The sequence below is a fragment of the Cavia porcellus genome, unplaced genomic scaffold, assembly GCF_034190915.1.
Source record: "Cavia porcellus strain 051 isolate PalLab524CR breed Dunkin Hartley unplaced genomic scaffold, mCavPor4.1 scaffold_13, whole genome shotgun sequence".
In the NCBI taxonomy this organism is placed as follows: Eukaryota; Metazoa; Chordata; class Mammalia; order Rodentia; family Caviidae; genus Cavia; species Cavia porcellus.
Window position 1 is genome coordinate 41,724,968 of NW_026947496.1, and position 25,448 is coordinate 41,750,415.

The window sequence follows — 25,448 nt, forward strand, 5'->3', positions numbered from 1 at the left end:
GCGCCGCCCTCAGAAAGAATCCTGCGGGAAGCGGGAGGCATGCGTGTGCTGCGGCTGACACAATCCCCTGTCCCCAGCAGCCAGAGCTTCAGGGACCTGCTAGAGCCACCCGCACGCGGGGTCTCCGCCGGCTGCGCCCACCTGCGGAACTTGCGCTGCGCTGCTGCGCTCCAGTCCACCAGAGGGCTCCCCGCCGGTAGACTCCCGCCGGCTCCCACCTGTGGCACAATCCACCACCTCGCCCTAAGTGCGATGCCCTCCTGAGCGGCTCATCCGGCTCCCCCCGCTGGACTCCTCCCAGATCGCCGTCGCCCCGCCCTGCCGGCCCCCGCCTCGCCCGGCAGATCCCCGCCCGCCGCGGCCCATTGGAGCTCGGGGAGAGGCGGGGGCGGGCCCTGCGGGCGCGGGCGGGGCGGCGGTTCGCTGGCTGGCGCGCGTGGGCCAGGTCCTCACTGCCTGCTGCGCACCGGCCATCCTGTGACCCTCCGGCTGTTCACCATGGCCGCCGGCTCTTCCTCGACCTCCAGGGGCTCCTTGCCGAAGTTCCTGGAGAACCTTTCCGGGGCCGGGAAGGCCATCGGTGTGCTCACCAGCGGCGGAGATGCCCAAGGTGCGCGCAGCCCGCCGGTCTCTGGGGCCTGGGCGAGAGGGGAGAGAGATGCTGGGGGTAGGGGGTCGCCAGGGAATCAGGGAGAAGGGGTGGGGTGCTGCGTAAAGCGACAGGGGGGAACCAGGGAGAAGCCCCTGCGCCCTGAAACATCAGGGCACTTGAGGATTGGCGGAAGCGGGCGCCCGGGCCCCATTGCGGTAGGTTGGATGGGGAAGACTAGGGAGACGGCGGTGTGACCCTTAGGAAGATAAATTAATTTTACACCTTCGAAGTTCATTTCATTCACTGAGAATGACAATGGGGTGTCTGAGGACAACCCTCAGCCCCAGGAGGTCACGCGGCATCTGAATCGTAATATTTTGGAGCCCTGCGACCCTACCAAAGCTTAGGTACCGCGCGGTCATGCCGGTGCCGCGGCACCCGCCCGGCGCTGGGTCATCCAGCCCCACCCCTGCCCAGCCCAGCCCAGGAAAGGTTGTAGGCGAACAGCCTGTCGTCTGGCGCCCCACGCGGGGTGCTGAGTCCCCGCTGCTGCATTGCGGGATGTGCTGGGGGTGCGTGAGGGTCTCCCCTTGGCGGTGCTGCAACGCCTCACGTTTCCGCTGGGAGATTTAAAAAAAGGTTTTCCTTCCCCGCTTATATCTTTGGTCGGCTTCCGGCGGGTAACAAAACCGAAAACTAAAATGGGTCACTAGGCCCTCCCCGCCAACCTCCACTAGACGGGAAAGACCGCGAAGCGGGGATTCCCGGACGTCACCAGCAACCGGGGCGCGGGCTTCAGGCTTCCTTTTCGCCCCAACGCGGTGGCTCATTACAAAGCGGAAGGGACCCAACCCTGGGCCCTTCGGCATGTATTCACTAAGAGAATCTAAAATTTAAAGGAGAAGGGAGAGGGATGACTAGTCCACGGTCCCCCACTTCTCGCTCTGGGCGCTCCAGGGGGCGCCGCAGTTCTCTGGGGTTTCCAGATGCCTGTTAATCTCTGGTGAGGGCAGACAGCAGCGCTCCTCAGGCGAAGACGCCCTGGCAGCCTTCCAGACCAAGCAGGCTAGAGAATGGTTCCCGGAGCTTGGTTTTGGTTTTTATCACCTTTTCTTCCCTCGGCCCCCGTGGGTCCGGAGGCCCCATACCTCATTTCCTCGTGAGCACCGCAGTGGCATGCTCAGGGGTTGAGCCCAGAGCCCTCGCCTTCTGCCCACTCCGCGAGTGACCTTCCCTTTGCCCTTGAGCCGGGCGGGGCCGCCGCGGGTGCCGCAGGTTGGGGAGCTGTGGGTGCCGCCCCGCCCATCGCGAGCGCCTACGTGATGCCTGGCCAGTCGCGCCCGGACCACGCTCGGTCCCCGACACGCGCAACACCCTGCGCGCGCGACGCAGCATGCGTAGAACAGAGCGTTAGGTGCGTGCGTGTGGGGGCCGGCCCTGCAAGGTGAATGAGGGTCCACTACGAGACCCTTGTGGTTCCTATATTAGAAAAAGCAGTCGTGACCAGTTATCCCCAGCACCCCACTGGCCCGCCTTCCTCGCTGCAGAAAGGATGGCTGTAGTATTAGTATTTTAGTAAAGTGATCCTCAGAAACATTTCTCGTGGAGGGCAGGCTTCTCAGAGAATGAAAATGCACAGGCTGGATTGGTAAAATAGGGGATAATATCTAACATCTGGAGTTGCTGAATTAAGAGCTTGAAGATGTACTGATGCCAGGCCATCTGTGGTCGGCACCCCACCGCCAACCCCGCCCTGTGGCTTCCAGGCCAGGGACTTCAGAAGGATCTGCATGCTCCAGAGACTTCGTACTAGTTCAAATTAGAAAGCACTTATCCTGGACTGCTGGAGAAGAAACAGCACAGGAAGAGGAACTGGGTCCCTGCCCCTCCTTTACCCCAGGGCTGTGGGGTCAAGGTTATTTTACAATCGAGATGCTGAATCTTTTGAGGGGGAAAATTACGAGTCATTCTTGCGAAATCCCTACCCAAATGTTTGCTAAAATACTTTATAGTTTGTGGACAAATGCGTGGCAGTTATCATTTTCTCTGTTATTTACACTAGGTCTAACACTTGTGAGAAGTTGCTTATAAGACCATACCTCTTCTCTTCAGTGGAAAAAGGTATCCTGGGAACCAAAACTGTATGAGAAGTTTGCTTGGTTAGTGTAGGGTCTGGTTAATGGCAGATGGCTGCTCCTAGTTGAACAGGTGGCATCAAATAGGACCTCATATTTTCAAATGTCACATGTGGGCTGTCCCTGAGAAAACCAACCATAGCCACGTTTGGGCATTTTCCCTCAAGACCTTTAACACAGTTTTCATTAGATTCCTATAAACAGTTGTTGTGGTTTTTCCTTTCTGAAAAAGTTTATTAGGAAATATGCACTGAACACCTGGATTTAGCGGTAACAGATTTCTAGGCACCTACAGTAGGTGTTGAAGTGGCGTCTATTGTACGTCTTTTACTATTTTATATTGACTTTGCCTGTAATTGGTTTTCCCTGAGAGAAAAGAATTTTGCGCATAACCAGAGACCAAAAAGAATACATTATAGAGTCTCAGTTTTAGGAATTTTCTACTCAGATGTGAAATTATAGTAAAACGCCATACTGAGGACTACAGCTACTATTTATTCTCACTTTTTATATACTAGGAGATTTATAATTCTTCTGTCCAGGCCTAAGTAACATGCCTACAAGATAGATATTTCTTAATTTTGGAGGTAAAGAGAAAAGTGACAGGCAAAGTCATGAAACTCCTACAAGATTATGGTAGGATTTAAACAACACCGTATGAGAATTTACCCCCAAATACTCTGCACCAGAGCAGCTCTTACGAGGTCTGTCTCGAGAAGACCATGCAATCTGTCCAGTGCTCAAAGTGAGACCGCAACTTGCTCAAAATTATACAGAGGATCTATTGGCATTTTTGTTAGTGGAAGAGTAAGTGCCTTTTGAAAGTAGTAGCAAGCAAGGTGGCTAAAACCATATAATGTTGCACTCAACAATAGAGTCCCTCTTTTTCACAAATGAAATTTATATTACATAATTATAAAGTGAAAACAAGACTCCCTCATCTGTTTTCCTGATTGTTTCAGGCCCCACCTTAAGAAAAATATTCTAAAGCAATTTTTTTTATTTTCATTTTTGGATTTTTAAAAATTATCTCTGCAGGATTAGAGCAATTTCTTTTTAACCTAAAATAACTTCCACAATACTGAACAGACAGGCTTACTATGACTAAGTACCCACCCTCAAACAATATTGTGCCACATACCAAGGATGATTCATGGTCTTAGACATAGGCTGTAGCTTTGGCAGGGCTTGGTACATAGTGGAGTTGAGAATGCTTAGCAGTCAAAGTGCATCCTTTTTGTCTATGACGAAGTGAACATTATACTGTGTTTACAGAAAATTCATATAAGATTATATAGAAGTTTCCAGTCATAGTGAGACTCACTAGTATTTAGTGGCTGGATGTTGTAAAGTTCTCCCAGGTGCTAACTTACTCCATTTTACATGTGAACAAAGAAAGCTTAGGATGAACCAGCTTCCCTGCATTCACAGAGCTAAGTAATAGGGATATGATTGCAAGAACTATGTGGCAGGCTTAGTATAAGGAATGATCAAAAAACACAGCGTATGTTTAAGTTTTTAAAATTAGAATGAAAGATACATTGCAACTTAATCCTTTTTAAAATGCTTCTCACGATAAACTCACTTATAATTTTTGCACTTTCTGAAGCAGCTCTCAGTTTTTTTTTCATAAGGGTCTTTAAGTGTGATCAAAAATACTCTGCTGAATGTCATCCAATGGAAAAGCAGGCTTGTAAAAGCATTACAGTGTGTCTTTCTCACCTTATTCACCCGATCCAACATGGCAAGACTTCTGGTTCTTCCCCAAAATCAATTGTTATCAGTGGAAGGAAAATGTTTTGAATCAATTCAGGGCATCAAGGCAGCCACAACATTGCAACTAAAGACTCGCATACAAAATAACTTTCAGAACTACTTTAGGAAATGGTAAGAACAATAATTGGATAATATTCAAAGCCAGGGAGAGTATTTTGAGGGAAATGAATGGAAATGCATCTTTTACCCTAAGAACTTTTTAAGTTTTAATATTCACCCTATTTTTCAGTCAGAACTCATATATATGAGTCTATTCACCAATATATTTGCAACACCCAGCATGTCCAAGGCAGGTGGCAGACACTCAAGGGTTTGTGGACTATTGTCCCTTATGTGAAATCAACATTGAAGAAGAGACAAATAACTAGGAGTCCCATATGGCTTCCATTTTCATGAAGGCATTTAGGTGAGTTAAACACAGACTAATCACTACTAATCTTTTACCTTCAGGACAGTATGTGTGATGTACTAATGTTTCAAGATGGAAACTTTAAAACTGTACTCAGAAGTGTGAGGCCCTGCAGTCTTGCCAAGTTGGCTCTTTCATTGTATACATACAATCTGCCCTCCATATTTGTGGGTTCAACCAACCTCAGATTGAAAATATGTTTTTAGGAGATATCTTCTACTGTGTATATATATGGGCTTTTTCCTTTCTCATTATTTCTTAAGACAGTATCACAGCCTGTTATATACCATTTATGTTACGTTAGGTATTTTAGGTAACCTAAAGATTTATTTTCAAATGTATGGGATGATGTGTATACATGGTGATTTTTATAAGGAACTTGACTATCCAAGAATTGTGATATCTGAAAGTGATCCTTGAACTATTCTCCTGGGGATCCCAAGGGACAACTGTGTAGTATTCCCTGAAGATCTGCATTGTTAATATTTTTATTTGGCAGCTGAGGATGGTGGCATAGACTGTAATCCTAGCACTTTGGGAAGATGAATCAGGAGGATTCAAACTGAAGTCCCACCTGGCCAATTTAGCAAGACCCTGTCTCAAAATTTAAAAGTCTGAGGATAAATCTCAGTGCAAATGAAAGCCCTGGGTTAAATTTCCAGTATTGCGAATAAAAGCAAGCAAACAATAAAGAGTTCTACTTGGGGTCTTTCTATGTGCGGAGCTGTGCTTCCATAACAGCCATGTAAAATGCAGAGGGAAATTAGCATAACAGATACTTCACCTCGCTCAGCTCTCAGGGCTCTTACCATCCTGAAACTGCATATGTGTTCTTTAATGAGATCTTTGAGGTTTAAGATACAATAAATTTTTTTTCACATTTTTTTTAATTTTATTTAAGGAGAAAAAAAAAAAGCAGGGAAAGGGTACAAGTTATACAGATTTACAGAAAAAAAATGAAGAGTAGGAAATCACTAGTTAATGGATTACATATTGTCTAGATACAATAAATTTATAAAAAGAAATTACTGGTTCTAAGAAGCAGTGTATGAGGATTTTAGCATTATCCTATTGTAGAGTGGGAGATTAGTTGTAACTGCATCATTTTCTTTTGAGCACAAATATGTTTTCATGTGGCATATTCAGATGACCCTTAGAAGCTAGATGTTTGATCATTTTCCAAATAAAAGCATGTTTTCCTGTTTGGATACACAAAACTGAAAGCTTATGATTCAGAGCTCAAACTTTATCAAGGAGACTGGAAGCTATTTAGATAAGCTCTATCAATTTGGGGGCAATCAGAAGCCACTGAAGTTAGAAATAAGAAGATAAGGCAGCAACATGTTCAGAGCACAAGTATCAGGATATAAAACTGTACATCTACTACTCTTGTGATAGTTAAAAATGTATATAGGGGTAAATAACAGATGGCTCTGTGTAAAGGAAATAGATGAGTCACCTTTTGAGTTACTTTTTGCAGCAAGCTTTGTCTGGTGTATTTTTATTTCTTGCAAAATGTCTGCTGGGAGGTTCCAGTTCTTCCTCACCCACCTCTATTCTGTACATCGTCACCCTGGACCTCTCTTGGAATTACAGTATTGTGCTTGTCTGGATGAAAATAAAGCAGCATACCTGGCAGATGAGGGTACTGTGATTCTAGAGTATCATTTGGAAAGTCCTGGTTTTGGGCATCTGGCACAGAAAGGTCTCATTTGTTTGTTTTGTTTTTTGTGTGTTTTTCCTCTCTCTCTCTCTCTCTCTCTCTCTCTCTCTCTCTCTCTCTCTCTCTCTCTCTCTCTCTCTCTCTCTCTCTCTCTCTCTCTCTCTCTCTGTCTCCAGAGCAAAGCTATTGAAGAAGTTATTCATTCATTCTGTCTCCCCCAACCCGTACATCAGTGTAAGTCTTAGGCAAAGATGGGACATATCAATGAGAGACAAGGCTACTCTGTGCCCCTGGGTGAGCCTGGAGTCCATTAGCACCTTCTCCATTCTTAAAGTGCTTGCAGCCACTTGAGGAATCCTATACAAGGGCAGACGCTGAGTATGCAGGTCCAGGTGAGGCCTAGGAGGAGGCACTCGCTGGTGCTGCTGGTCCCCTACATGGCCTGTGGTACACTGAGCCAGGGTCTGAGTGTTTGCAAACCCAGGCTTCTCTGAGGTTTCTCCAAAACCAGTAGTTCCACATGATTTTCTTCTGACCCTGACCAGCATTTTGAGTTGAAGATTCATGAACATAGGAACCCTTATCTAAAAATGTGAATATAAGTGACCTGAGCAGAAGTTCTCTGATTGGAAAATGATTTTTAAAAGTGATACATACTTCTTACTGACTGTAACCTCAGTCCTGGTTGTTTCTCAGCTCAGGTATACTATTACTCAGGTTCTGTTTCTGTTTATTAGCAGTATACAGGTGAAGGAGCCAAGTATGTGTTGTGTGTCAGGGAACACTTTAAGTAGAAGCGTGGAGCCTGCTGGTCTCTGTCATGATCACAGTGGGGGCAGGTGGCCTGTGTCTCATTGACTGCTGAAAGAAGAAAAGGAAACTAGACTTGGGAAAAGCTTTCATGGAGAGGCCCCAGGAAGCAGCCGGGAAGAGCAGAGTGGAAGCCCTGATGGGAGATAGAACCTAGGACAAGGTCCTAGCCAGATGAGGGCCAGGTGAGGACTTTGGATTTACCTTCTGTGAACTAGGAAGCCACAGGAAGGTAACTGGCTGCCTGTGATAAAGGTGGCTTTGTGGAATGGAAAGGCAGAAAGAGACAGTGTGAGTTTAGGGACTCATGAGGACCAACAGCAAGTCATACCAACATGGGGGTCAAAAAGATGACGCAGGGCATGTGGCAGGATGCCCATGTGCCCACAGCCCTCCCTATGGAGGGGACAACATAGCCTGAGAGTGCCAGGGAATGGGATGAATAGGAGCTCATCTACAGTGGCAGGAAGAAAGACAAAATGTGCAAGAGGTAGATTTGCATAGATGGGGTGTTCTTTACAACAGTGTTTATAACGCCAAAAGAAGGAAGGCAGGACCAGGAAGAAACTATGCATAGGCTATTCATTTCATCAGCATTTAATGTGGAGCTTTGTGTTGATTGATGTGGCAAATAGAAATGAGGCCTGCACTGGTAGCTTATATTTTATGCATAATTTTAAGCGACTTAAGAGCCATGTTAGTGTAAGTAAAAGAAATATGTGAAATAATTTTAGAAGTATACTTTAATCACCACTTGACAACATAATCAATGACTCAGCAATAAGATTTTTTGAATACTTTTTCTTCCCACACCAAGTCTTTGAAATCCAGTGGTTTTCAAAGTGGTACCTACAACACATCTCCATTTGCACAAGACATCATGGCTGACAGACAGTAACAGAGCTATGGCCAGCTTGTTGCCACCTATATTCAAAAGATCTCTACGTGAACGCTCTTGTGAAAACTTGGAGAATGTACGGAGCACAGCTGACTTGCTCCAATTGCAGCTGGACTCTGGAATGCAGCACGCTAGCCCGCGGGCCCTGTGCCGGCCTGGAATGCTGCTCTCCAGATGTCCCTGTGCCTGGCGTCCCTTACCAGCTCCAGTTCTTTCCTCAGGCTTCACTTTCAGGACGGCTGCTCCAAGCTCTCAGTTGACCATGGCAGCCCCTCCTGGAAGCATCACGCACGCTCTCAGCTCCCTAAGCCTGCTCTGCTTCTCCTTCTCCTTACCTTTATGCCCTTTTTCCAGCGGATACTGTATAATTTATTTTATTACTTGAATAGCAAGAGTAGGGTGGGCATGTTATAAATTTGATTTTTTTTCCCCCAACAAGTCAGTAAAGGTGACCAAGCTGACCTTAGTTTTCAAATTCCACTACTGAAATTCATAGACAAATGATGATTAAGTACTGAGATGCACAGGGAAAGTGGCTGAGTGCTGGGAAGGGGGTGAAGTGAGGAAAGAATTGTACGGGTAACAAAGATAAAAGGTTGAACCCAAATTGTTTTGCCACAGTATATTCCTTATTTTTTTTAACTGTATTTTTAGCTAGCATGTATGTATACTAATTTATAGAGCACAGTGTTGTAATTCAATGCATGCGTAGTGTGCAATGATCAAATCGGGATAATAAGTCTTTCCCTCTCCTCATGTAGTATCACCGCTAATTATTCACAATTTAAATTGTATCAGGACAGAATCTCAAGGAGCACTTGGAAATGAGGAAGGCCACCTCCAAGTAGCTGGAAAGTAAGGATTTACCTAATATCTGCTTACCAGCCTCTGTTGTTGTCACAGGAAAGCCCCTCCAACCTTTTTGGGGTTTTGTTTTTTTTTTTTTTTTTTTTGGTCTTTTTCGTTTTTTTATTGGTACCAGGGATCAAACTCACGACTGTCTGCTTACAAGGCAGGCACTTATGCCGCTGAGCTAAATCCCCAGCCCCCCTCCGACCTTAATGAAGAAGTTATCTTGTCACTATCTGATTTGCACTGCATTTCGGGAAGAAGCTATTTGAGAAAGTATAATATCAAGAACAAAATTCAATAATGTGTCCTCTTTTACTTGTCATACATTTCCCACGTAACTATTCCCTCAAAGGACGGCTTTTATCTGAATGTTTGCTTTGTTTTTGGCTCCCTTAACAGGATCATACCTTTCGTTAAGATTGGGGATTAGATTTTGGAAAATTAAAGATTGTTAACCATATACTAAGAGTCTTTCTTGAAGGAGGATTACATTTTCCCACGGAAATACTTACTGAAGGCCAGTTCAATTTTCAGGTCAGGCTACTATGACCAAAACCAAAACAAAATAGCTTAACCCCACCATGGCTGAACTGTTCCTAGAAACAGTAGCTTCAGGTTGAGTGGGAACTCTTGAAACTGCCTTTTGTCCCAAATGTTTGGTGGCTGTGCCCATGGATAGCCCTAAGCAAAATGATGTACTTGCACGGGACTGTAAATTTGAAATGTAAGGGTCTGTGTCTCCACACTGGCTTATGTCTTCCCCCTTGTTTCCTGCCCTCCAAGTCCCACTCCCTCTCACCCTGTAGAGAAGAATGAATCTCATGGAGCTCATCTTCCTCAGACTTCAACTCAAAGAGCCCAGCCTGAGGCAGCACTTTGCAGATCTGACTATATTCCAGTTCAAAAGAGGGCCTAAAATCTAAGCAGGCTGTGCCCCTAAGCAGTTAACAATCTGGTCCTGTGGGCTTTCTTTTCCAGTAAAGTTTCCTCTCGTGATTTGAATATATAAAACATAGAAAATTGAAAAGTCTTTTAATCCAAGAAGTCTGGGAGACTGAGGCAGGAGGATGGCAATTTAAGCCCAGTGTGGGCATTTTAGCAACTTAATGAGACCTTGTCTCATAATAAAAGTATTTAATTGAGAAAGCTCAGACCAAAGGCCCTGAGTTCAGGCCCCAATACTGCAAATTATATTTAAATTATACTGTACATCTATTAATTTTGTTACCTTGGGTTGATCCATTCATCTCCCTGAGCCCCAACAGCCTTATGCCTTCAGGGAGCCTCAGGACCCCAGCAGGCTTCCTGTAACATTCCAACCAGTAGGCTCCTGGCACGCCATTCCTGTGTGAGGAATCCAACCCCAGATGCCCAGGCTTCTAAGCTGGAATAGAAAAGGAAAGAAAAACTTGGCTTAACTGTTTCATCAACTTGCCAGTGAAAAAAAGCCCTCTGAGGCTTAGAACTATGTGTCTTAGTCAAATGTGGATACCAGCACAACTGGGGACCTGTTAGAAATGTAAACCTCAGGCTCCACCTGAAAAACTGGAGACCTGCCTAGCACCCTGGGTTTGACCAAGTGCCACAGGGGCCTACAGCAGGCTTGGGAGGCTAATCCGGCCCAGAGGCTGTTGTGAAGCATTTGGACTTAGAGGGACGCAGGTTGGAGTTGGGGACATATAATGCTGCTCCGGAGTCTCCTGGGGATTAGCTTCTCTATTGCATTTAGCTTTTAACAGTTTCATTTCTTCTGCCATTTCTTTCCCACGTACATTTTCTAAATCCCCCAAGGCTGTTCATTTGGCAGAAAGGCCTTGTGGAATGAAGTCTTGAGAGGAAAATGAAAAATGGGAAAGGGCAAAAGGCATTCGTTCTGCTGCTTTATCCCTTGGTTCCTGATATTGGAACATTCTAAGTGTTTGGCGGTCAATCCACATGTTAGTGACTGTAGCAGAAAGTCCTAGAATCATAGTGTGTCAGGAGGACTGGGAAGAGCTGCCTTTATCCGTGGAGTTAGAATCCAGCCATCCTGGACCCTGATCACCAGAGAGGTGCCCACACCCACACCCAGGTGCCATGCATACCACAGGGGTGAACCCAAAGGGGACAGCTGGTTCTGTCCACGAGGAACAAGGGGAGTCAGATGAAAGGGAAGCCAGGAAGTCATTTTGAATGGGCAGGAGCTTAGAGGATGAGGAAGGGTCTCTAAGGGGAAGCATGAGCAGGGCGGATGCTGAGAGTCAAGCAGAGGAACTTCCCATGACACTGAACAGGAGGGAGAGTCCCCAGGGAATGGCCTGACCCACCTGTAGGGAGCTTGGATTTTCTTCTCACAGGTCCTAGGAACCACAGGTAAGGGCAAGGTGTATTTGTGTTTTAGAACAGAGCACCTTTACTAATGGAGAAAACTTCTCAAGTGCTGTTGAGTGTAGAAAAAACTAATAAGTGTGAAACTACACATGATAAAATATGAAATGTCATTGAAAAATGTGTAAGTTTAAGTAAAAAATTATTACATTATAGAAACACTGCCTGTAAAGTGCTCCTCAGAGTACTCCCCTTGGTTTCTTATATACTTACCCCACCATTCTTGCCACGTCCTGAAACGGTTCTGGAAGTCCTTTCCTGGGTGGCTTTAGTTGTGCTGTCACCGCTGCCTTAGTGTGCTGAATTGATTTAAACCATTTTACCTTTCACTTTACAAAATCATTTTGACTTTAGGGAAGAACTAGGAGTCTCACAGTGCCAGATCTGGTAAATAAGGTCCATGAAGACACGGGTGTCGGGTGTTTTTGAGCCTGCCTTTCTGGGTTGGCAGCAGATATTTTATTGGCACTGTATATTTTATCAGGCCATGTAAAAACAAGAGCTCTTCCAGAGCTGCTTCAGAAAGTGGAGAGAATGATGGAATAAGTGTGTGTGAAGTGAAGGGAGTATTTTGAAGGCATTACCTCTTATATAATTAAATAAAAAACTCATTTATAAGTCATTTGCAGAAACGCAGGAGAAAAAATTGCTTTAATCACTCAGGCCAGTACCTGGCATAAATAATGTTGGAAACTGAGATTCCAGGAGGAGTGTCGGGGAAAGCTGTCATTTGTAAGAGCAGGAGATATTGAGGGTGTTAGTAGTGTCCTGCTTGGAAGGCAGAAAAGGAAAATCATGCTGCTCACCAGGAGAGCATACAGAGGGCAGGAGAAAATTAAGAGGATAAAATAATTGCTTTGCAATTGAAAGAGTTTGACATTCTTGAGACATGGCTCCAGTTAATCAGTGAGCTTATTAAAATTTGAATATGAAATAATAAGACCACTAAATATATGCATGTATACTCACACATAGATCTTAGAAGTATATTAACATGTACTTATTTCTAAGACATGTGCCTTGCGTTTTTTCAGCAAATAGACGTTGTCATTTTTACCCATCTTCTGAGCCAGTTCACTGTACAAATTTAGTCTCCTTGTTAGTCATAACATACTCTTGGAGAGCTGCTTATTTGTACATTTATTTACCAAAAGCCTTACAGTACTTAAGACATTCTGCAGCATGTCCAGTCCTGACATTTGTTCCAGAATTTAAATACATGGAGGGAGATTTGAAATTGTTGGAAGTGTCTGAGAGCAATTTGATGGACAGCTCAGCTCTTCTCCATTCTGAAGGCATCTTTCAGGAAGGGTCCTCATTCCTTCCCTCTTCTCCCTCCGCGGGCCACGGCCGGGATACAGGATTGTTCAGGTTCCATGTCACAGTGAAATACAAAAGTGGATCTACCCGATTGCATAATAATACGTCATATAGACATATTCTAAACTTCTTTTAACTAAGTGTGAAGTTTCTCCTTTACCTTGGTTAAGTGTGGTTATTTATAGTAAGGAGGTTTAGTTCGTCTTCCAAAAAAATTACGTATTTGCATTTAAATTCATCAATTAAAAAAATTAACACTAATAGCTAGTGATAAAATAACCCGGTTTTAACCTCAAATTACAGACCAGTTGCCCTTTTGAGTGTTAAGTTTCTTTGGAGTTGGATAACGGTAAGTACCTGCACCTCGCAGTGCTAGGGTCTAGTGACATCCTGAACTGATAGTGCGGTAGGCTCTTTTACAATGACCGTAACCATCCACAGATGAGCCCTAACATGCACAGCACCCTGCTTTACCTTTGCTGTTTCTCTTAAGCCTTATGCTAATTAGTGTACTACTAGAAAACAAAAGCACAGGAGAAGTTATACAGTGTGCTCAGTCTCCATTAATTAATGGCAGAATCAGAATTAGCCCCAGGCTCTTCAGTAACAATTGTTCCTGTTCCCTTCACAGGTATGAATGCTGCTGTCCGTGCTGTGGTGCGCATGGGAATATACACGGGGGCCAAAGTGTATTTTATCTATGAGGTCAGTGTTTGTTCCCCAAGTTGTTCCTGTTTTTTCCGACCCAGAAAGGCATGCCTCCCACGTGCTCAGTGCCCCGCAGTTTCTGTCTCTCTTTTGCCTGCCTCCTAGTGGAGACAAGAGGGAATACAAAAGTCTTTGCCTATCCACTTTCCCACCTTGATTTATAGGACCTTTGCTCTCAAGTGTAGTATTTATCTGTAGTTGTTCTTCCTATAGAAGCCATGTGACCCTTTTCTAGAGTGGGTGGTTTGAATAAGCACTAAGACAAATGAGGGAAAAACAGCTGCTTTGAGCTGTTCATCATTAATGTGAAATCCAAATCAGTATCTATTTATGCTTCAGCTTCAAAATGAAGAGTCTGATCAGACAGCAGAGATGGCAATTATCTTCTAGTTTTGAGGTCCTAGCAACTTAGGAATAGGTCATATTTGGAGAAGAGGCACTAATCTAATTTGAAGCACATTTCAAGAGCTATTAGGAAAAACTAATAGTTTCTGATTTCTTTTAAGATCATCATCAATATTTTAGTCTGATTCCTCCCAGTATTATCTGTGTAGAAGACTGGAAGGAAATGTGTATATTATGAAAATTATACCTTTTTGTATACTGTTTTCTTTTTACCTCCTACTAAATTATGACTATGTTCTGTTTGCTGAATAGATTCCAGCTAGTGATATACGTGTCTACATAATGTGCTATCAAATCAGTGTATCTTCATTGATTTGACCTTACATTGATTCCACAGTTCTTCTAACATTGGACCATTTAAGTTATTCTTTATTTCTCAATTATCATAATACTGCAAGATCTGTAGTAATAATTTAAAGCTGTTCAGTGTTTTTTAATCACTTACTTTCACACTCAGAATATCTTAAATTGTAATAATTGAACAATATAAAGGATGGCCAGTATTATGGATGTGATTTCTGGAAGTTCTTCCAATCCTCGTCCCTGCCAAGCTATGCACAGAAGTGGTGACACTGAATTCCTGCCCAGGATTTGTGTGGCTCCTCTCTGCTTACTCCTGAGAGCTGCCTGAATTCTCCTGTCCGTTTACTAAGTCATTTTCTCTTGTGAAATAGCTGTCCATATTTTTTGCTTATTTGTCTGCATTACCATTTATCATTTTCTGGAAAGAGGCTTTTTCATGTATTTCACTTTGCTTTTCATACACAATGGTTATGTGTTTCTGTTTACATTTATCTGATCTGGGTAATTTTTAAATGATGAATCTAACCCTAGCATTTCCAGACTATTCTGTCATTTTCTGTTTGGATGGTTTTAAGGTCAAATTGCCCTTGTGAATTTCCATTCCTGGGCTCTGGCCCTGATGGCTGCCACCGCCTGCCCATCCATGTGGAATGAGCACATTAGCTTTGGTGCCACACGTGCAAACTAACATCACCGCCCAACCTTGGAGCTTGCCCATGGATACCCAAGTTTTTCACTAGGGCCTCTTTGCTGTCTCTTTATGCTCCTGCCTCAAAGCATGCATGCATACACTGAAATGGTTTCCTCTTCTCTCTCTCCCTTCTTCCCTCTCTTCCTCTCTCAGAGGAAAGGGTCTATACTCGGTCTTAGATCTTGACAGTTTGTTATGAGAGCATTTCCTTCCTCATAAGAGAATGTGGTTATAAAAAGCTCTTTGGGTCGGGCATTGTGCTACTCCCAACACTGCAATCTCAACACCTTGGGTGGCTGAAGCAGGAAGATCACAAATTCAAACCCAGCCTGGGCAGTTTAGTGACTTAGTAAGAGTCTGCCTCAAAATTTTAGAAATAAGGAATATTTTTTAAAAAGGAGCTGTGAGTACAGCTCAGTGAGGAGGTACTGGATGCAAGCTCCATTACAAAAGAAAATGTCATTTTGGGGGTCAGGGAAGCCTCAGATGTGGTTTTTCTGTTAAAATTAACAAAATGTTTTCAAGTTCACTGAAGACTTCAAAGTTTCCAGTATGTTTCCCCAGGAAATCTTGTGATTTTCATGGCCTGCTACAGTTTCTGTTTGTCTCTGCTTATGTCTCAGTTGGGCAGTAGGCCTTCAGGATCGCAACTGACAGCCTTTGTGGCAACTGTGGGATGCAGGAGGGAAGAAAGGAAATTCTTTCTGTTATTGCAATTAAAGAAACGGACTTGTGGTCAACAGTTTACTTTCTCCATGTCACTACACATTATTCGCAGGGCTAGAAAGAAGGGCAGCCTTCTGAATGCTAGCCTAGTGCAGAGGGAGTGCCTTACCCAATAACATTTGCCAAAATTTGGAGACATATTTTGATTATTTCATTGTTAGAAAGGGGGAATTGCTGCTACATCTAGTGCATGAAACCAGAGTGCTGTCCAATATCTTAAAATGGACAGAGAAGACCCCACCACAAACAATCACCTGGCTGCAAATATCAGTAGTGCTAAGGTTGTAAAACCCTAAATTAAACCAAGAGCCAACTCCATATTTGGTTTAGAAGTTGTAAGTAGAGAGGAGGTAAGGCTGATGGGCATTTAAGGGTTTACTTTGATGCTTGTCAACTTTACTTTCTAATACTTAAGTGTTTTGTTTTTATGGCTGTCATTGTACATCTTTGTTTTTTATTGGTTACTCTGTCCTGTAGACATCTGTATTCTGGTGATGTTTAGATGTCATTAGACCTGTATCTACTAGATATGTATTACCATTTTTGTTTGGGTGTCCCCCTAAAACCTCATGCTGTCATGGAGGCAGCTGCATCTAGTGTTGGTGATTGGTTTGTTGTCTAGTGCTGGGACTGGCAGTGCAGTGGCCAGCATACAATATAAGGGAGGAAAGGAGGTATGCTTTGCCCTTTTGCCCTTTTGCTCTTACCATTTTTGGAATCTGCTATAGTTGCCATGTTGCCTTGGAGCCTGCCTTGGAGCCAACAATTTGTGAGATCTCCACAAATTGTAAGCTAAATAAACCTTTACTTCCTTCATTTTGGGCATCAAGTATTTTCTCATAGCATATTTCAAAATTAGGAACTGATATGGAGCACACCTCATAGGCCTATACCCAAGGACATTTGGGCATCCTTTTGAGTTAAGCTAGATTTGTTTTCTACATCATTGTATTATTCAAAGTTCTCCAGAGAAACTGAACTAAAAGAGTATATGTAATTATAAGAGGAGTTTATTAGGTTGGCTCATTCAGTCAGAGCCCAAACAGTCCCACAATAGCCATCTGCAGGTTACAGAGCCAGGAAAACCATTAGCTGCTCAATCCAAGAAGACTCAGAAAGAGAGAGTGTGGAGGGACCAGCCGCATCTGAGCCTGAAAGCCCCCTGGAGAGTTAGTGGTTCAAAGGCTAAAAGACCTGGAGTCTGATCTGCATGGAAGACTGCAGCAGAAAAAGGCACCCATCGTGAAGAGAGAGTGCAAGATCTCCCTTCTGCACCTTTGTTCCATCTGGGCCCCCAGCCTTTTGAATGGTGCCACCCACATTCAGGGCAAGTCCCCGAGACTCATTTGCTGACCCATCTGCCAGTCCTCTGAAACACCCTCACAGACACATGCAGAAGTGTGCTTTCCCAGTGCCTCAGCCCTCCCTCAGTCCAGTCTGGGTGACACCCAGAATTAATTAACCATCAGAGTCATGGATGGCACACAGAATGATCTGGGTTTTGAAATTCTGTCTTAGTGGAGAGCATTGATAACATCATGAAATCAACTCCTCCTCACCTCCCAAGAAAGACATAAATTCTACTGAAACTGTCCTGTTCTTTATATTCTCTAGTGAGGCTCATTGAAATAGAAAAACTTACATCAGACTAGTGGGAATTTGTACAAGTAGTAGGTTCTTTGCTTGAGAGCAAAAATGTTACTTAATTGAATCGAGTCGGTTTGGGTTTTTGTCTCTCCATTAGAGATGTGAAAATCCTGTCTGCAATTTCAAAAATAGTTTTTTTTAAGTCCCTACAGCTACAAGTTTCTATATATCTTGGCAACAGAGCTTTCACTGACTGAGAAAGGCTACATGTGGTCCTGGCTCACCCTGTCCAGTGTAACGTCCATTCCTTACTGTATAGAAACCTCTCTTTACAGTGACAGGTTTGGCGCAGTGCATGTTCTTGGTGGCCCCAGGTTACAAATGCAGCTATATACTGCTATTTACAATCCAGAACCTTCTGAATTGTGGCATGCCTATGACTCCCAGTGTTTGGGTACGGGTTGTAGGCCCATGATAAGCAGCCAGTCACTGTGTATGAATGAATGAAGCCTTTAGTGCTATATCTTCCCAGTGAAAATCACATCTGCCCTCCTGCCTCACTGATAGAATGCTTGTGGAAGACCTCTGGGCACTGACCCTGAAGAACTGTTTGACAGCTTTCTGTTGGACAAGATGTACATGCCTTTGACTTGATTGGTTTGTGGCCAGAAACAGAATTGGCCACAACTAAATTTATTTACTCAAAGACCTGGGAATTGTGGCTATCAGCTGTCTTCTCCATGTGCTCTTTAGGGCATGTCCACATACTGGGACTTCTTTGCTTTCTGTTTTTGGTACTGGGGATTAAATCCAGGGCCATTACACTGAGCTACATATCTCCAGCCCTTTTTACTTTTGAGACAGGGTCTTGCTAAGTAACTGTGCTGCCCAGGCTAGGCTCTAACTTGCTATCCTCCTGCCTCAGTCTCCTAGATTGCTAGGATTACAAGCATGCACCATCACACCTGGCTGGAACTTCTTGATTTCAGCACTGTGAACTGGATAATTCAGTGGTGGATTCAGGGGGTCCTTGTGTACTGCTGGCGGTTAGGCAACATCTCAGTCTTTCCCTCCCTCCATAGTCTTGACAGTTCACTGTGTTCCCAAACTTTGGCCAGTGTCTTATTGGAGGGGAAAGTCGCCCCATTTGGGATCACTATTCTGATCTATTTGAGCTGAAATTTAGAAGATGCTTGGCTTTATTCTTTTCAAACATCATTGAGTAGTTTATCCAACATGCTTTTCCATTTATAATCTAGTTTTTAAGTTGATGTAGAGCTTTCCAGGTTACCAGAAGACCAAAAGAATTAGACAGATTAGTAATAATTACTTTAACAAGTAAAGGATTTGTTTTCCCTAGTAGAAAATTCTGAAAAGTGTATCTATCTGAAAATGCTGGTATTCTGCTAAAAATCTGGCACTTGAATATGTTGAGCTGTTCCTTCCGCCTGGTTACTGTTTGCAGCCCTGTAAATCTGGGGCGAGCCTACGTGAGGTGTGTGTGAAGCCCATGGCTCCATTCTAGGGAGAGAGGGGACAAACTGGCAGATTGACCCATTCTTTTCTACCTAGGGAGCCAATTGCAGGCCTTTTACTCTTCAGCTAGGGATTTCTTTTAAAAATTACAAAAAGTATTAGCTCCTTGGAGATGGTAATGGCAAGAACAACAAATGCTTTGTAGGACAGGTTGTATGGGGGGGAGACAGACTGCCCTGATTTTAGGTGGATGGAACTCAGGATAGAGAGAGTCATTAAGCTAGCCTGGCACTGCCATTGTGGCTGCAGAAAACAGTTGTCTTATTGTATTTAGTTTATGGGTTTTAAAAGAGTCAGTCTGACAGAAACCCTTCAAGTATAATTAACTTAAAAGTCTTTCATCTTTAAAAAAAAAAAAAAAAAGAAAGAAAAGGGTTTTGAACAGGTCGATGTTGCCTGTGGACAGTCATTGTAAATATCATCACAGTTCATCTCTTGTGTACACCATGAAAGGTGGCTAGGAATAAATCAATTTTTTTTTTTTTTTTTTTTTTTTTTGCAGTGTCGGGGATTGAACTCACCACCTCACGCTTGCCAGGCAAGCAGTTATGCTGCTGAGCTAAATCCCCGGCCCTTGGAATAATTCTTATTATTTAGTAGGAAATCTCCTTAGTATTAAAAAATTTTCTAGATGTGTCATGTACATTATGACTTCTCACTATAAGAGATCCTGTAGCATGGTGGTACCTGCCTCACCCCAGCCCTGCAGCTCCAGGCCCGAGGTCTCCTCTGTCCTTGCTGTGTCCAGACGGCAGCTTTCTCCATGCAGACATAGGTTCACCCCACACTGGCCTTCTGTTCTGAGCTTGAGTTACCAACGTGTAATCTTAGCTTCTCTGGCTTGGGGCCCTGAGCAGTATGACTTGACTTAACATGCCAATAAAGAAGGTTTAATTTGTTAATTAAAAGATTGATGTCATTTTCTACCTTCCCCCATGCCTCCAGAAGAAACATTCTTTTTCTTCTTGGACAGGAGGCACTCCTACTTTCCAGTGTTTATAAGCAAGAAGTACAATGTTTTATGACAAAACAAATCACAGAAGCCTTTTCTACCTCTCCCTTTTGACTCTGAGATCCTGGTGCTCTGTTCATTGGGTTGAGCCCACTGCTGCTAACTTGGAGCTGGAGGAAAGGGCACTGAGGTAACTTTGGTAGATCTGCTGTCGCCTGGTTGATGACTGTGCCCTCAGAATACATGGAAAGTGAAGCCTGGTGAAACTGCTTGACAGAAGATCACACCACTGCCACTGATCTTCCAAGAAATGTCTGCCCCACCACCCATCCCTGAATCTGGTCTCCACCTCCCACAGGTTTGCAAATTGCAAGCAAAATGCCTGCATCTCATTCAGGAATAGCTCTGAAGTTTTCAACATAACTATTTCTGCGTTTAAATTTCCTTCAAGTCAAACCTACTCAATCACTACATCTGCCTAAAAATAACAGTGATGTTTGAATGTTAACGACACTGTGTCACTGTTTTCTGTTTAGCTGTTTACCACAAATCTAGCCAGATCTGACCTTTCCAGTAACATGCATGTCACAGAAGCTGGGTTGGTTACTTTAAATCAGTTCACAAAAGGCCAATTCAAGTAACCTTGGTGTCCCCTCTCTATGCTTTCTTTTCATTGGAACATTGGCCAGTGCCCATTTGGGGAAATAATGCATTATAGGAATGAACATTTTCTTTCTTTTTTTTTTTTTTGAATGCTTGTTCTGTGCCAGGTCTTATGCTAAAATGCACGTGATCTCTGACATAATTCCCGTAGCCATCAATGGTTTCAGACGATCTTAATTCTAGCTAATATTTTCAAATTGCAAAAAACCATGGTCTGTATCCAATGGCTTTGCCACTTCCGCATCCAGCGCTATCACAGTGAGCCCTGTTGAGGATGCTGGTGTGAGTGCAGAATGGTTTGCTTCTCCCAACAGAGGAGCATGCGTGACCTTCCTTTCTCCTCCTGCAGCTGTTGATTTTACAACTTATCTGAAATTGTATATTATTAGCTTTGGCAAAAAGAAATCTAATAATGCTAGAAAGCTAAATAAATCATATTTATGTATTATTGGTCTTCCAAAGCGGAAAGTACAAAGCTGTACAATGACCTGCCTTTTTCTAACCTGGTTTAGAGCTGACCAAGTCTTACCAAGGACAAGTTCTAAGGCTTCTTTCTCAGTAGAAATTTTCCATGAAGTGATTAAGTCAGTGAGCATGGTTTTATGGGGTGACTGGTAAGTTCTGTGGGTGAGAGCGTTCCTTTAGGGCCCTGGTAGAGAAGTGAGCAGGGCCCTGCGTGTTGGGGGAGGAACTGAGGTTCTGCATATAAATTTCCTGTAGACAAAGACACCATCCTGAAGTTTAAAAACCACTGACAGAAAACTTTCCACTGCCTCCTTTTCTTCATACCTAACTTTGAATAATGGCGTTTACTCGCTCTGAAGTTCTGTAAGTGAAATCCTTTCAGTTATTAAAGAAGAAATTAGGGAAACCCTATTTCCTTAAGAAATAACAAAGCCCATAAACACATCTCTGAATGAGTAATTATATCTGTTGGAAAATAGTAGTAGCAATATCTAGAAAACACTTTTGAAGTCTTCTGTGGTGGTTGGAATATTTGCCATTCATACAGTTGTTGATTGAAGAATTCAGGAAATTGAATTAAAAAAAAAAGCACCATCTGGTTGAGAAGACATACAGACCCACCAAACAAGATTTCTAAAAGGGAAACCATTTTGGAATGTATTTTCCTTTTAGTCTAACCATTTTAGACTGTAATTTCCTTTTTGGTCTTTAATTTTAAAAAATACATATGAGATCTCATAGGTGAGAAAGCTACCTACATGTAATCTAGCTCTTACTATATTTATGGCAGACCGAACAAATACTTAAAACTACTGGCTGAAACTACTCACATATACACCACTGTCTCTTCAGCAATCAATTAGGAAGCTATTAATGCTTATTCTGACATTACTCAAAACGATTTCAAACCAGAATGTCAATGATTTCAGAGTCTGTAGCATGTACTTAGACATGAGAAACGACAATGTAATAACTTCTACAAGATTTGATCCAGCCAGTCCAGGGGTCTTTTAGGTTCATTTTATGAATCAGTCAATAAGTCTTATCATTTGTTTGATCAAAAACTATGAAAGTTTTTAAAGGTCTTATGGCTTGTTTTTCTTATGTGCCTCATAAAATTGGCTTTGGAAACAAATTCCAAAAGAACATTTTAGAAAATGTGTTGACTATTAAAATAGTATCTTCTCTTTCAGTAGAAAAAAAAAAACTCATCTGAACCTATATATTATAATATATTTAGGTAAAATTAGTCTTCCTAATTTGGTAATGTCTTCTTATTAGTAAAAGACAGCTTAAAGGTATAGTTGGCAGTTACTTTTCAAATGTTACATGGGCATAATGACTTTGCAAATTAAAGAATGAGTCATTTCCTAGCAACTTACCACATGTGTACAATAAAGGGAGAGCTTTGAATGCAATACTGATGAAGTCAACTTTTTTTATTTTTTAACTGCTGCTTTTTATGTTATCTATGCCATTCAAAATAATCAAATTATTTTTGGAAAACATTTTACTTTTCAAAATATGCATTATATTTATAGAAATGTTTTCTGTATTGCTACTCTAGAGGCAAAGGGATTTGTAAAAAGAAAAGAGAATTATTTCATTAAATCGATACTTAAATTATAAGGATAAAGGGAAAGAAAAATCTCTGTTCTTCATTCAGCACATTAAATAGTAAAACAGCATGTAATGGTTGATTGAGAAGCAATTTCCATGAGAGCAAATATCCAGGAATAATCTGAACACTGATACTGTTAGATGTGTATTTCTGAATCTAGTCCTAAAATATAGTCATCTCTAGAAGCTTTTGCAACCTCAGGCTCAAACTTTGGGATTTTGTTTTTCTGTACCAGGAATTGTACAGGACTGCTCTGCCACTGAGCTATATCTTCAGCCCTTTCTACTTTTTTATTTTGATACAGGGTCTTGCCAGCTTGCCAAAGTAGGCCTCAATCGTTCAATCCTCCTGCCACAGCTTCTGAAATGGCTGGGAATAAATACAGGCATGAGCCACTGTGCTCGCTTCCTTGGCCTCTTGGTTTACTCAACAGTTGGGTGCACAGAAATTACTCTAGCAGTTTTTGTGTGAAAATTTGAGAGGTCGTTATTTTTTGTTTTCTCAAAGCCCTGTGCTTACCACAATCCTGCCATGCTGTCTTCATCCTTAGTAGTATTTTTCTCCCGTGTTTAGAAACATGTGGACTTGGATAACGACTTCAGCATGTTGGTGTTGGGTCTGATACTTACTTGGGCCAGGCCACACCTTTCAAGCTTTCCAGAAATGAACCTAGAAAGTCAGGATTGTCACAAATAGTAACCTATTTGGTATCCTTCTCTTAAGTACGGCATAAGACAAGTATAATTCTTGGAAACAACCTGGGAGTTTGTGGGTGGTAAAGATAATTAAAAGGACAATGCTAAGGCTGGATGGATTACCTGCATTTCTGTGTCTATCCATCTACCTACCTTTTTTTGTTTTGTTTTGTTTTGTTTTTTTGTGGTACCAGGGCTCGTACTCATAACCTTGAGTTTACCAGGCAAGCACTTGAGCCACTGAGCTAAATCCTTAGCCTTTGCCTACGTATTCTTAGTAGTCTATAGAAATAAGACCCCTGGGATTCACTTAGAGTGAGGAGCGGACATGGTTTTAAACATGTAACTTGCATGGTGCAGTCCCTTGTGTAAACACAGCCTACATGCCGGGATACAGCATAAATGGCACCTGTGCTGGGAGCACCTGTGATCACATATCATTGTGCTCACTGTCCTCGCACTCCCCAGGAACTGAGACACCTGGGCTCTCTGCCTTCCTGGAGAGCAGATGAAATTGCATACCTTGGAAGTTTTTCAGAAAGGAGAGAAACCGTAATGAAAAAGCTAAAAGCGATCCTGAAAGTTAGACCCACGTGTTTTGAAGAGGATAAATGCCAACTGGCACTAAAATGAGCCTGCTACGACTGTCTGGTTTTGTTCCATTGTGCGCTATAGTTCCCTTTCCCATTTGTCATGTAATGTGACATGGATTACACAGATTCTATTTTGGATGTAAATTTACGTTTATAAAAATAACAAATTGATCATAAAGAAGCCTGTACTATTCATTATCTGTTTGTATGCCTCAAACATTCCTGGAACATGAGAAAAGGATTACATGGAGCAAAACAGACTTAAACTGTTTCATTTTTCTAAAAACACTTTTATTCCTTTCTTAAATAGAGGTTATGACTCCCCAATAATTATTTGTAATTAACAGACTAATCTAAATTCATGAAGTCTGTTCTCTTTTAGATTAAATGCTCTTCTAAGATGAATATACACTTCTCAGTTGAAGAAATGCAAACAGCAAATAAATACATGAGAAAATGTTCAACATCATTGGTTATTCAAGAGATGCAAATTAAACCAATACTGAACTTTCCACTTCACCCTGGAAAGAATGGCAATTATCAAGAAAGCAATCAATAACAAATGCTGGAGAGGCTGTGGGGAAAAAGGAACCCTTCTTCACCATACATGGGAATGCAGACTGGTGCAACCACTATGGAAATCAGTGTAGAGATTCCTCAAAAAACTAGCATTGGAGGTCCCATTCAACCCAGATATTTCCCTTCTGGGTATCTTCCCAAAAGAATTAAAAACATCATATCATAGTGATACATGTGCACCCATGTTTATAGCAGAACAGTTTATAATAACCAGATCTTGGAAACAACCTAAATGCCTATCAACTGAGGAATGAATAAAAAAGATGTGGTGGTTTTATACAGTGGAGTACTACTCAGCCATAAAAAGGATAAACTGGAGACTTTTATAGGTAAATGGATGTAACTTGAGATCATACTCATTAGTGAAATAAGTAAGACACGTGTGTAAACATCTCGTATTGTTTCATTAGTGTGCCAAGCTGAAAGAAAAAATATATGTGTATGTATATTTATATAAAAAACAGTTACTGATTTCTCTGAGTTTGCTGAAGAGAAAGATTTGTGCTGGTATTGTTCTGACAATTGAGTGCAGGTCTCTTGTACTCTGGGTGAATGATTTGAGGACGACAGTGCACAATGTATGTACCATTGTTGCCCCCAGATTGATGTTTTGAAATTTTTTTGTACTTGTATTTTTATTCTTCTTTTTTCTTTGTTTTTAATCCTTGAATAAAATGGATTTTTAAAAAAAATTCAATGTCCTGGCAAGTGGTAAACATTTTTGCATTTTATGATGTTGTATATTCTAGGGGTGGGGGAAATGAGATATGTTTAAAGTTGAAAGTTAATTATTATTCTAAAGCAAACATATATATTATAATCTCATTTTGCTAAAAGCTGTACCTCAATCCAGTGAAATATCAGTAATTGGAAGACATGGCAGACTGAATTATTCAGTTGCGCTTTTTAAAAATAGTTAATATGTATCTAAAACAACCCTAAATTACTTTGGTAAATTCAGACTCTGACAGAATATTTTCTTGTTGTATTGTCATTTGTCACCAGTTTGTGATTTTGTGCTAAATTATAAACATCAGAGGGTAAACATGTCTCTTTTCAATGTCAGGAACATTAGAGGAATAGACAAAACACTTTATCCCCC

General features: G+C 42.2%; 1 protein-coding gene across 4 annotated transcripts in view; it reads left to right on the plus strand.

Moving 5' to 3' along the window:
- The first annotated feature begins 396 nt into the window (after positions 1-396).
- Pfkp (phosphofructokinase, platelet) overlaps positions 397-25,448 on the plus strand; it is a 62,999-nt gene continuing 37,947 nt past the window's right edge. For 2 of the 4 annotated variants that reach the window (XM_063260145.1, XM_013156392.3), the window contains exons 1-2: positions 397-610; positions 13,454-13,527. In XM_063260145.1, the coding sequence (XP_063116215.1) occupies positions 499-610; positions 13,454-13,527 (186 nt within the window). In that variant the 5' untranslated portion in view covers positions 397-498. The remainder of the gene's footprint in view (positions 611-13,453; positions 13,528-25,448) is intronic. The other 2 variants (XM_063260144.1, XM_003473404.5) reach the window with 2 other exon arrangements.